The following is a 13,041-nucleotide window of genomic DNA, read 5'->3' as shown; positions in this document are numbered from 1 at the left end:
CACTTATATGCTGGGTTGTAAATGGAATTGGATGCTTGTGTTAGATCAGAGGCTGTACGGTCCAGTGGTTAAGTCAATAGATGCAGAGTCAAGAGACCTGAGTTTTGTGCATGGCTCCACCATTCTGCCTCTAGGACAAGTCCCCTCAGTTCTCTGTGCCAGTTTCCTCAACTGGTGATAATGATAACCTCCTTTAAGTGTTCTGAGATTCTCAAGTGAAGGAAATGCTACAGTGTATACAGGCTAAAATACACCTCTACCTTGATACAACGCTGTCCTCGGGAGCCAAAAAATCTTACCACATTATAGGTGAAACCACGTTATATTGAACTTGCTTTGATCCACCAGAGTGTGCAGCTCTGCCCCCCGGAGCACTGCTTTACCATGTTATATCTGAATTTGTATTATATCGGGTCATGTTATATTGAGGTAGAGATGTATTGCCATGATACTGAATCTTGCTTCAGGGGCTCAGCAAACTTAGGAGCAGGAAGACTTTTTCATCATGGAATATAATAGTGGGAATATTTGCATGGGAAGGTAGGAACCTTCCTCCCACAACACTGAGTACATTGCATGCATTGAAATCAGATGGGTGTGTCCCCCCCAACCAAATGTCCTGTGATTGCCAGGAGCCTGCACCCTTTTCCATCTCTCCCCTAGGGTTACCAGACAGCAAGTGTGAAAAATTGGGATGGGGTGGGGGGTAATAGGAGCCTATATAAGAGAAAGACCCCAAAATCGGGACTGTCCCTATAAAATTGGGACATCTGGTCACCCATTTCTCCCCAGCTGCTTCTGTGTCTGTATATTTCACATTGTTTTTCCCCTCTGTGGAGTGCATCCTTTCTATACTGTGTAGCCTCCCTCTCTGCCTTGCTTTTCGCTGCAGGAAAAGGAAAGACTCACGTTTTTTCATACGCCCTGGTGTCATACTCCGACCAGTCCACCAGACACACCACCCTGTTGGGAAACTGTATTGTCGTCGAGTAATAACCCTGCGGGAACGCCAGCAATAAAGCCAGGGACCAAATAACAATGATGACCACCTTGGTGGCTGTGGCTGATAATCTGGGTTGCAATGGATGAATAATAGCCATGTACCTGTAACAGAGAGAGAGAGAAGGGCTTTAAAAATGTAGCCATGCAACGTGGGACGTAAAAGACACGGATTCTTATTCAATGAGACTGTTAACATAGTAAAGGATCTTCTCTATGGATTACAGGTAGCAGAATCTGGCAGAACAAGAATAGCTGAGGTCTGTTTGTTTTATAATGATCTCTGCTCACGGGGTTCAAACTCATGACCTGCAGCATTAAAGCACTATTTAAGCTGAAGTACTATCTCTGTTAGCCTCTATATGGACCAAGCAGCAGAGGGAGGATGGAAAACACATGTTAGACACCCCCATGATACACCCCCCCCCCCCACCAAAATAGTCCTGCTTCTTGGCTTGTTTGATAGTGATTTGGTGGCATAAAGTTGGTGGTTTCTCAATTGACTGGTGTTTTCTCATGTCTTTTTTTTTTTCAAACTCCTCCTTTAATAGCTTTTTACCATTTTGAGGAGGCTCTTTCCCACAGAAGCACATAGAGCTTGATTTCCCTTTCTAGTTCTAGCCAGTTTGGGATAAAGAATGATTTGCAGGAGTTCTTTGCATAATTTTGAGTAAGGAATAAATGTGACAATCACCACAATCATAAATCGGAACAGAGGAGACGTTCAACAAATAGTGCGCCCAGCACTACATCTGGAAGCTGTTCGGTGACCAGTACAAAGTGATTGCTTAATCCAGTTCCTAACAGATAAGTATCCATGTCATAGTTATCTTTTCAACTGGCACTAATGAGTAATCTCAGCAGAGAGACAAAGGGATGAATCTGTAGGTACTTTAAGACCCCCGTCAATGTAGTATTGGATCATCTAATAATTTCTATCCACACTGCAACTCTGTGAGGTAGGGATATGTTGTTATCCCCATTGCACAGATAGTGAAGTGAAGCATAGAGACACCATAGTGAGAAGGAGCCAGATTTTAAAAAGGTATTTAGGTACTTATCTCCCACTGAAATCAATGACAGTGAGGTAATTAAATCCTTTTAACAAGCCAGACCTAGGGCATGATTCAGTTGGGGATTGGCCTTGCTTTGAGCAGGGGGTTGGACTAGATATCTCCTGAGGTCTCTTCCTACCCTGATATTCTTTGATTCTAGCAGGAAGACCATGGCAAAGCTGGGAATTGAATCAACTTGGCTGAGTTGTAGCCTGTTGCCTTAACCACTGGATCATCCTTCCTCTTTGAATACCTCCCCGGGAATAGGAATGAGGTAACCGTCTCAGCCTTTCCTGTGGCTGCAGTTCATAGGCATGGGTTACAGATATCACTGACAATTTTGAGGTGTCTCCCAGGGTATATAAGTAATAATCACATGTTTTTTCTTGGTGGATTCATGCTGCTAGAAGTTTAGGGGGGAAATAGGCTGAGAGCTGCTGATCTGACTGTTTTAATTGTTCATTTCCCTTACTTCCTTGTTCATTGTGAGTATATAATCACATGCAATTTATTTTATCATATAGTGCTAATTCCTTTTCCTGACTTCAGGTATTCAATTTTTGTCAAGCCCGAACCTCAGTGCATCTGATACTTTTGCCATACAAAAAGAGGGGCTATTTTGTGCCTAATTCCATAATAAAAATTTGTGTCTGCTGAGTTGGTCAAGCATGTGTTCATATTAAATGTGGTGCTAAATTGCAGCCAGAGCCATTACTCCTTTCTCTGTCTGAAAACCTCTGTTACTTGAATGTATATTTTGTAATCAACATTAATACCTCTAGGCAGGTTGCAATTTCCCAGAGTTTTGTTCAAGGAACTCACTGATTAGTTATTTTTTCTTTAGAATAAAGCCAAATAGGAGGAAAGGGGAAAAATCTATCTCGTAGATGTTTTTTGGTGGTTTTCTTTAAATAATTACAATAATAAATGATTTCATAAGATCTCAAAAAGCAGGGATAATATGTGAAATATTGAAGGAAAAAATAGTGTTGCTGCTAGCTGCCCTGAAGTAGCAGATGGTGACACCTTGCAGGTTGGCTTCCTGTTAAGAGGAGAAACCAGTGATGCAGTGTCTGGGTGTATTGTTAATGCAACTGTTTATTTATGCAATATACACCAATCCTTGAACAGAGATAGTCACAGGTAATCCTGTTTTCAGGAATCTCAGCCAAAACTCTAATGCCCCACTTCCTAGAGGCAAGAATTGACTCTAGTTAGCGAGATTAAGACAGAGAGCAACCTCTCTGTCTGTTTGCCACAGCTCCCTTGAAATGGAATGACATCACAAAACAACAATGCAGCATTTCTTCAAAGGCTGATCAGTGCACGTAGGCAGTTGCTAGCCAGCCATTCTGGAAGGGTTAACTGGGCATGGCAAAAATTCCCTCTTGCCCCAAGTGCTTGGGAAAAATATATGTCATTTTCTGGTCCAAGGAAAGTGACTCAGTTTCAGCATGCATACTGGTGCATATGTCATCTCATACTTGGAGAATGAAAGACACATGCAGAGGAGTCTCACCATCTGTACATCCAGTAACTCTGTACTCTGCCAGATTTTTGCTTCCTGCCACTTCACTTGCCTACAAGTAAAAGTAGCTCTCTGATATCACAAGTCAAATGTAAATATTTCTGTAGCTCAGCGAGGGCTTTTAAACCCTCCCAGAATAAAACAGGAGATAGGCACAGTCTCTATTTTCTGTATTATGGACCCCGAGTTGCCCTGAATCTCTCTAGCTACTAAACAGCCTCAGGAGAAGCCACTGTCTCCATAGGAATTCATGAGTTATGCAGAAGGGACAGGCTGATCAATGTAAAACAAGAAGTTATTAAACAACACACGTCTTGCGTCAAATGGAGGAAAGATAAACTCTCCCTTTTCTCCCAGATGGGAAATGTTTCTCTTGTTTACTGGTCGGAGACTCAACTTCTGCATCCCAGGCTGAGTCAAACTCCCCTCTTCTCCAGTAGCACTGCCCCATGGCTGCAATGGAATCGCAGCAGCATAACCAAGAGGAAAACTTGGCCCCTTCTATTCAATACTTCAGTGACGCCTTGGGCAAAGTTACCTTCTATTGTTGTTCTAGCCATTTTAAGACTGTGATGTTTATCTCTTTCCCCCCACCCCCCCGTTCTCCTTTGTTTTTGGTTTTCCTCCCTATGGGATTGGGATGTAGAATAGCTCAAGTTTCAAGGTTTCCTTTTCTTTATTCTGCCCCCATGTTCATACCTCACATGCATTCCCAGGCCTTATGTGGCTGCATCTGTATCACTATCTATTATTTGTATCACAGCTCCTAGAAGCCCTGGTCATGGACCTGGGCCCCGTTGTGCTAGGTGTTGTGTAAACACAGAACAAAGACAGCCCCTGCCCCAAGGAGCTTACAATACAATCCTTGTCTCTCTGCGGACTGGATGTGTTTGCCTTCAAAGCCCTTGGACATTTAAGTTTCCCAAAGAAGAGAGGAGGAGGTGTCAGAAAGAAACAACAAGTACTGCCTCCTTGATGGTCCATGAATTTCCCTGTAAAATGGACCTGGCAGCATTTTACAGCAGAGGTAGGCTCAAACCATAACACTTGGATCCAGTCTTTGAACGCCCCAAATTTGGAGGCGTATTCAGATCTGGAGTCTGGAGTCAGGCCTTTCTGAAGATAGGGGCCATTCTTCACCTTCTGTGTATGAAGGCAAGTTCTGATGCAAATATCTCCCTTCTCTCCTCCCCTCCCCTCCCCAATTAAAAACTGGATTTAGGAGTTTGCTTTGAGCTCACCTCGAGTTTGCAATAATGACTCAAAACGTTAGTGCTTTCTATATGGTTGCTACCACTTATGGTTGCTATTACCACAAAGGACTGTTGTGTTTTAATGGACTGAAATGAGCTGTGACCTCACTGCATGGTAGCACATGGCAAGTCTGAGGTGACTTAGTACTGGTTTCCATTGTAAACACATGTAGGGTTTGATGCTGCAAGGTCCTGAGCACATCTGTTAGGTGCTGAGCACCCTCAACTCCCACTGATGGTAGAGAATTGAGGGCAGTCAGTGTCCTATAAGAACAATCCACACCTTTCAGGACTAAGGTCCTGAGACAAAATTCTGTGTTTTTATGAAAATGAACCCATTGACAGCATGAAATGATAAAGAATCCAATCACAGAGGAGGAATCATGGGAATGGGATTACACTGGAATTATTTAGAGCTGCAGAAATACAAGCTCTGCAACATGGAGCTTTTTGTAATAAATGCCCTGCATTACTATGTGGTCTGTCAGCCCTACTACTGCTGATTTTATCCCCTAAGCTTGCTGTCAGAGCCGAATTCTTCCACCCCATCAGCTCACAAACACTCTGAGCTGCTGCATTTGGTGTTTAATGGGCAGGAGTTGAGTTTTCTTTTGCAAAATTAAAATGGACAATGTATTGCCCTTCCATGAGAAATTGACCCGCAGTGGCGGGAAAAATAAAGAGAGATTTATGTAGAAACATGCAGGAGACGCACCTTGCCAGCTATGTGCCTCTTCCCATGGGTACCACAAAGCCTTATCAGTCTCTCACAGCTTATCCAGCCTGATAATTATCCATCTGAAGTCCCCGTCAGCCATTTGGTACCTGAATTCAAATCTAGTTCTAAAGATGCAAGTAAGTGGGGCTTCCAAGACTGCTCTGGGGAGAATATTTAACAATCTAATGAATCTCACTGGGAAGGAATTTTTCCACCTACACAGCTGAAATTTGCCTTTTCTTATTTTCACCTCATTATTCCTAGCTTTGTTTGCTGGGGCCACTCCAAAAGAATTCCTCTTCCTTCTGGATGCCTTTTGAATTCTTGTTGACTGTTATGTCCCTCTGTCATCAGCCAGCCAAGCTACACTATACATTATTTATTCCCACTCTTTACTGGGGCCATTGAGTCAGAGTGTCTCAGTATTTATGGCACCAGCCTGAGACACTGGAGGCTTGATTTGCAAGAGGATCGAACTCCCTGTCATAAACAGATAGCTAAGGGTTAATGTCTCTTTCACCTGAAGCACCTGACCAGAGGACCAATCAGGAAACCAGATTTTTTCAACTTTGGGTGGAGGGAATTTTGTGTCTGAGGTCTTTGTTGTCTGTCTGCCTGCTTTCTCTGAGCTTTGGAGAAGTAGTTTCTGCTTTCTAGTCTTCTGTTTCTAAGTGTAAGGACAAAGAGATCAGATAGTAAGTTATATGGTTTCTTTTCTTTGGTATTTGCATGAATATAAGTGCTGGAGTGCTTTGATTTGTATTCTTTTTGAATAAGGCTGTTTATTCATATTTCTTCTAAGCAATTGACCCTGTATTTTGTCACCTTAATACAGAGAGACCATTTGTATGTATTTTCTTTCTTTTTATATAAAGCTTTCTTTTTGAGACCTGTTGGAGTTTTCTTTTCTGGGAAATTTCAGGGAAATTGAGTCTGTACTCACCAGGGAATTGGTGGGAGGAAGAAATCAGGGGGAGATCTGTGTGTGTTGGATTTGCTAGCCTGATTTTGCATTCCCTCTGGGTGAAGAGGAAAGAGCTTTTGTTTCCAGGACTGGGAACGGAGAGGGGGAGTCACTCTGTTTGGATTCACAGAGCTTGTGTCTGTGTATCTCTCCAGGAGCACCTGGAGGGGGGAAGGGAAAAAGGATTATTTCCCTTTGTTGTGAGACTCAAGGGATTTGGGTCTTGGGGTCCCCAGGGAAGGTTTTTCAGGGGGACCAGAGTGCCCCAAAACACTCTAATTTTTTGGGTGGTGGCAGCAAGTACCAGGTCCAAGCTGGTAACTAAGCTTGGAGGTTTTCATGCTAACCCCCATATTTTGGACGCTAAGGTCCAAATCTGGGACTACAGTTATGATATGGTGTGCAGCGGCTACGGGATAGACAGAATCCAGAAGCCAGTAGAAATATTTTATTTTTCTTTTCTCTGCTAGGGGCTTTTTAGCAGAGAGAAACAGTTTGGTTTTAAAAGGGAACCAGAGAGAATTTTTTTTTCTGCTCTCTCTGGCAGTTTGTGGCTTGCATATTAAGCAAGAAGCCATTAAGGAGCTGTTACGGGTCTTTTGTCATGCAATAGCTCTCCCATTGAGAGTCATTACCAGCACTATATACATGCAAATAAAGTGGTTTTTCAGGTTTACTTAACATTGAAGATTAGCTAAAGGCACTGTTGCTAGGCAGACTTCAGGAGGCAACAGAGAACCTGCAGTTCAGAAGATAAACACCGGAGGGCACCCCAACACAAGAAAACAGGAATCATGACTTCTAAGGCAAAAATTGAGGCCGAAGAACAATTCAGAGAAGCTGAACACAGGCGACAACTGGAAATAAAACAAAAAGAGATGGAGATGAAAGAAAGAGAAGAGCAGATCAGAGAGGCAGCCTACCAAAGAGAACAGGCAGCCTACCAAAGAGAACAGGCAGCCTACCAAAGAGAACAGGCAGCCAAAGAGGCAGCACACAAAAGAAAACTAGAAGAAGAAGAGGTGGCCCACCGAAGGAAGCAAGCAGAAGAAGAGTTGGCCCACAGAAGGAAGCAAGAAGAAGAAGAGGCGGCCCACCGCCGAGACATGGAAAAACAACAAAAAGAAATGGAAAAACAACAAAAAGAAATGGAAAAACAACAAAAAGAAAATGAAGAGAAGGAAAAACAGAGAAAACATGAACTGGACTTGGCAAAAGCTGGGCTGCATGTGCCAGCCAACCCTAACAACCCGGCGCCAATTATTGCTCCACAGCACAGGAAATTTCCCACCTACAAGGCAGGGGATGACACCGAGGCCTTCTTGGAAAATTTTGAAAGAACCTGTCTTGGGTACAGCATCCCCGAAGACCAGTACATGGTAGAATTGAGATCACAGCTCAGTGGACCTTTAGCAGAGGTGGCAGCTGAAATGCCTAAGCAGCAAATGAATGACTATAAACTTTTTCAAACCAAGGCCAGATACAGAATGGGGATAACCCCAGATCATGCCCGTCGGCGCTTCAGAACCCAAAAGTGGAAACCAGAGGTGTCATTTCCCAAACACGCCTACTACGTTGCAAAAAACTATGAGGCCTGGATAACAGGACACAACGTTCAAACCTTGGAAGAACTGCACCTCCTCATACAAATGGAGCAGTTCTTGGATGGTGTTCCTGAAGACATCACACGGTACATACAAGATGGAAAACCCAAAGATCTCGCTGAGGCGGGGGAGATTGGAGCCAAATGGATGGAAGTGGCAGAAAGCAAGAAAGCTACTGTCAAGGGGAACGAATACCCCGGGGGCACACCGACCATAAACCCTACAACCGAGGACAGCCAAAGACCCCACATACAACCCAAGTAAAGCCACAGACGCCCTACTCTTCCACCTCACCAGTCTCCAGTAACTCACCTCGGCCCAGTGACCCATCCGATGGAAGATGCTTTAAGTGTAATGAACTGGGACATATCAAGGCCAACTGTCCCAAGAACACCATGCGAGTGCAATTCATTACACCACCATCACACCAAAGATCCCCAGGCCCAGATGCCTCTCAAATACCCTTGGAGCGAAGGGAAAATTTGAGAGTGGGCGGAAAGAAGGTTACTGCGTGGAGAGACACGGGGGCACAAGTGTCAGCTATCCACCAATCCTTCGTTGACCCCAAATTCATCAACCCAAAGTTACAATTTACCCCTTCATGTCACAAGCTGTAGACTTGCCTACAGCTCAACTGCCTGTCCAGTACAAAGGCTGGTCAGGAATGTGGACTTTTGCAGTCTATGACAATTATCCTATCCCCATGCTACTGGGGGAAGACTTGGCCAACCAGGTGAGGCGGGCCAAGAGAGTGGGAATGGTTACCCGTAGCCAAACCAGGCAACAACGGAAACAACCCCATCACCTACATCGCTTCCAGAGGGACCAAGCCCAAGTCCACAGTCTGAGGAAGAACTGGTGACCCCAGCCTCAAGGGAACAGTTCCAGACTGAGCAGGAAGCAGATGACAGCCTTCAGAAAGCTTGGGCGGCGGCACGGAGCACCCCACCGCCTCTCAGCTCTTCTAATCCAGACCCATTCCTGTTCCTGAACCGTCCACAGAGGCCCCGTCTGGGTTACCAGAGACCCAGACAGAGGTAATGGACCCGGATTCCATGCCAACCACTGAAACAGCCACAACACCTCCAGTCCTAGGCCCAGAACTGGAACAGCAACCAGCACCAGCAATTGCAACCCCATCTTCAAACTCAACGCCAGTGGGCGCCAGCGAGCCAGAACTGGCAGAAACAACAGACAGCCATACCCAAAAGGCTCAGCCAGAGCCTGAAATACCCTCAGGTGCACCAGCGGAGAGTGGTACACCAGCAACGGAAACAACCCCATCACCTACATCGCTTCCAGAGGGACCAAGCCCAAGTCCACAGTCTGAGGAAGAACTGGTGACCCCAGCCTCAAGGGAACAGTTCCAGACTGAGCAGGAAGCGGATGACAGCCTTCAGAAAGCTTGGGCGGCAGCACGGAGCACCCCACCGCCTCTCAGCTCTTCTAATCGATCCCGGTTTGTTATACACCAAGGACTTTTATACAAGGAAATTCTTTCTGGTGGACACCGGGAAGAATGGCAGCCGCAAAAACAGTTGGTGGTTCCAACTAAGTACCAGGGGAAGCTCTTAAGCTTAGCCCATGATCATCCCAGTGGCCATGCTGGGGTAAACAGAACCAAGGACCGGTTGGGGAAGTCCTTCCACTGGGAGGGGATGGGCAAGGACGTTGCCAAGTATGTCCGGTCTTGTGAGGTATGCCAAACAGTGGGAAAGCCTCAAGACCAGGTCAAGGCCCCTCTCCAGCCACTCCCCATAATTGAGGTCCCATTTCAGCGAGTAGCTGTGGATATTCTGGGTCCTTTCCCAAAAAAGACACCCAGAGGAAAGCAGTACGTACTGACTTTAGTGGACTTTGCTACCCGATGGCCAGAAGCAGTCGCTCTAGGCAACACCAGGGCTAACACTGTGTGCCTGGCCCTAACAGACATCTTTGCCAGGGTAGGTTGGCCCTCCGACATCCTTACAGATTCAGGGTCTAATTTCCTGGCAGGGACCATGGAAAAACTGTGGGAAACTCATGGGGTGAATCACTTGGTTGCCACCCCATACCACCATCAAACCAATGGCCTGGTGGAAAGGTTCAATGGAACTTTGGGGGCCATGATATGAAAATTCATCAACGAATTCTCCAATAATTGGGACCTAGTGTTGCAGCAGTTGCTGTTTGCCTACAGGGCTGTACCACATCCCAGTTTAGGGTTTTCACCATTTGAACTTGTGTATGGTCACGAGGTTAAGGGACCATTACAGTTGGTGAAGCAGCAATGGGAGGGGTTTACGCCTTCTTCAGGAACTAACAATCTGGACTTTGTAAGCAACCTTCAAAGCACCCTCCGACACTCTTTAGCCCTTGCTAGAGAGAACCTAAAGGATGCTCAAGAAGAGCAAAAGGCCTGGTATGACAGACATGCCAGAGAACGTTCCTTCAAGGTAGGAGACCAGGTTATGGTCTTGAAGGCGCAACAGGCCCATAAGATGGAAGCATCATGGGAAGGGCCATTCACGATCCAAGAGCGCCTGGGAACTGTAAACTACCTCATAGCATTTCCCAATTCCTCACTAAAGCCTAAAGTGTACCATGTTAATTCTCTCAAGCCTTTCTATTCCAGAGACTTACATGTTTGTCAGTTTACAGTCCAGGGAGATGAGGCTGAGTGGCCTGACGGTGTCTACTACGACGGGAAAAAAGACGGTGGCGTGGAAGAGGTGAACCTTTCAACCACCCTGGAATGTCTGCAACGGCGACAAATCAAGGAGCTGTGCGCTAGCTTCGCCCCATTGTTCTCAGCCACCCCAGGACGAACTGAACGGGCATACCACTCCATTGATACAGGTAATGCTCACCCAATCAGAACCCCACCCTACCGGGTGTCTCCTCATGCCCAAGCTGCTATAGAACGGGAGATCCAGAACATGCTACAGATGGGTATAATCCGCTCATCTACCAGTGCATGGGCATCTCCAGTGGTTCTGATACCCAAACCAGATGGGGAAATACGCTTTTGCGTGGACTACCGTAAGCTAAATGCGGTAACTCGTCCGGACAACTATCCAATGCCACGCACCGATGAGCTATTGGAGAAGTTGGGACATGCCCAGTTCATCTCTACAATAGACTTAACCAAGGGGTACTGGCAAGATGAACCCCTTGAACCAAGGGGTACTGGCAAGATGAACCTGCCAAGGAGAGGTCAGCATTCGTCACCCATGCGGGGGTGTATGAATTCAATGTCCTTCCTTTCGGCCTTCAAAATGCACCCGCCACCTTCCAGAGGCTGGTAGATGGTCTACTAGCTGGACTGGGAGAATTTGCAGTTGCCTACCTCGATGATGTGGCCATTTTTTCAGACTCCTGGCCCGAACACCTACTACACCTGGAAAAGGTCTTTGAGCGCATCAGGCAGGCCGGACTAACTGTTAAGGCCAAAAAGTGTCAAATAGGCCAAAACAGAGTGACTTACCTGGGGCACCAGGTGGGTCGAGGAACCATAAACCCCCTACAGGCCAAGGTGGATGCTATCCAAAAGTGGCCTGTCCCACGGTCCAAGAAGCAGGTCCAATCCTTCTTAGGCTTGGCCGGATACTACAGGCGATTTGTACCACACTACAGCCAAATCGCTGCCCCATTGACCGACCTGACCAAAAAGACCCAGCCAAATGCAGTTAAGTGGACTGATGAGTGTCAAAAGGCCTTTACCCAGCTTAAGGCAACGCTCATGTCTGACCCTGTGCTCAGGGCCCCGGACTTTGACAAGCCATTCCTAGTAACCACGGATGCATCTGAGCGTGGTATAGGAGCAGTGCTCATGCAGGAAGCAACAGATCACAACTTCCATCCTGTCGTGTTTCTCAGCAAGAAACTGTCTGAGAGGGAAAGTCACTGGTCAGTCAGTGAAAAGGAATGCTATGCCATTGTGTACGCCCTGGAAAAGCTACGCCCATATGTTTGAGGACGGCGGTTCCAACTACAAACTGACCATGCTGCACTAAAGTGGCTTCATACTGCCAAAGGGAACAACAAGAAACTTCTTCGTTGGAGTTTAGCTCTCCAAGATTTTGATTTTGAAATTCAACACATCACAGGAGCTTCTAACAAAGTTGCTGATGCACTCTCCCGTGAGAGTTTCCCAGAATTCAGTAGTTAAAAAGTGTTCTTAATATGTAAAAGTCTGTTAGTTATATACTTAGTGGTATATGTAAAGGTGCATGTGTTGTAGTAATCTGTTTATTTTAAAGTTCTAGAAGGAAATCGCTGCCAGTGAGCTTCCCCACTGTCTGCAATTTGGGGGGCGTGTCATAAACAGATAGCTAAGGGTTAATGTCTCTTTCACCTGAAGCACCTGACCAGAGGACCAATCAGGAAACCAGATTTTTTCAACTTTGGGTGGAGGGAATTTTGTGTCTGAGGTCTTTGTTGTCTGTCTGCCTGCTTTCTCTGAGCTTTGGAGAAGTAGTTTCTGCTTTCTAGTCTTCTGTTTCTAAGTGTAAGGACAAAGAGATCAGATAGTAAGTTATATGGTTTCTTTTCTTTGGTATTTGCATGAATATAAGTGCTGGAGTGCTTTGATTTGTATTCTTTTTGAATAAGGCTGTTTATTCATATTTCTTCTAAGCAATTGACCCTGTATTTTGTCACCTTAATACAGAGAGACCATTTGTATGTATTTTCTTTCTTTTTATATAAAGCTTTCTTTTTGAGACCTGTTGGAGTTTTCTTTTCTGGGAAATTTCAGGGAAATTGAGTCTGTACTCACCAGGGAATTGGTGGGAGGAAGAAATCAGGGGGAGATCTGTGTGTGTTGGATTTGCTAGCCTGATTTTGCATTCCCTCTGGGTGAAGAGGAAAGAGCTTTTGTTTCCAGGACTGGGAATGGAGAGGGGGAGTCACTCTGTTTGGATTCACAGAGCTTGTGTC

At 45.6% G+C, this 13,041-nt stretch overlaps 1 protein-coding gene across 2 annotated transcripts in view; it reads right to left on the bottom strand.

Annotated features, from left to right (window-relative positions):
- The window catches only part of TACR1 (tachykinin receptor 1), a 114,772-nt gene that overhangs the window by 59,136 nt on the left and 42,595 nt on the right, over positions 1 to 13,041 (bottom strand). For both annotated transcript variants that reach the window (XM_050940092.1, XM_050940093.1), the window contains exon 2: positions 910 to 1,104. In XM_050940092.1, the coding sequence (XP_050796049.1) occupies positions 910 to 1,104 (195 nt within the window). The remainder of the gene's footprint in view (positions 1 to 909; positions 1,105 to 13,041) is intronic.

The sequence above is a fragment of the Gopherus flavomarginatus genome, chromosome 2, assembly GCF_025201925.1.
Source record: "Gopherus flavomarginatus isolate rGopFla2 chromosome 2, rGopFla2.mat.asm, whole genome shotgun sequence".
NCBI lineage: Eukaryota > Metazoa > Chordata > Testudines > Testudinidae > Gopherus > Gopherus flavomarginatus.
The sequence above is the reverse complement of the archived record's forward strand: the minus strand, read 5'-3'. Positions and strand labels throughout refer to the sequence as shown.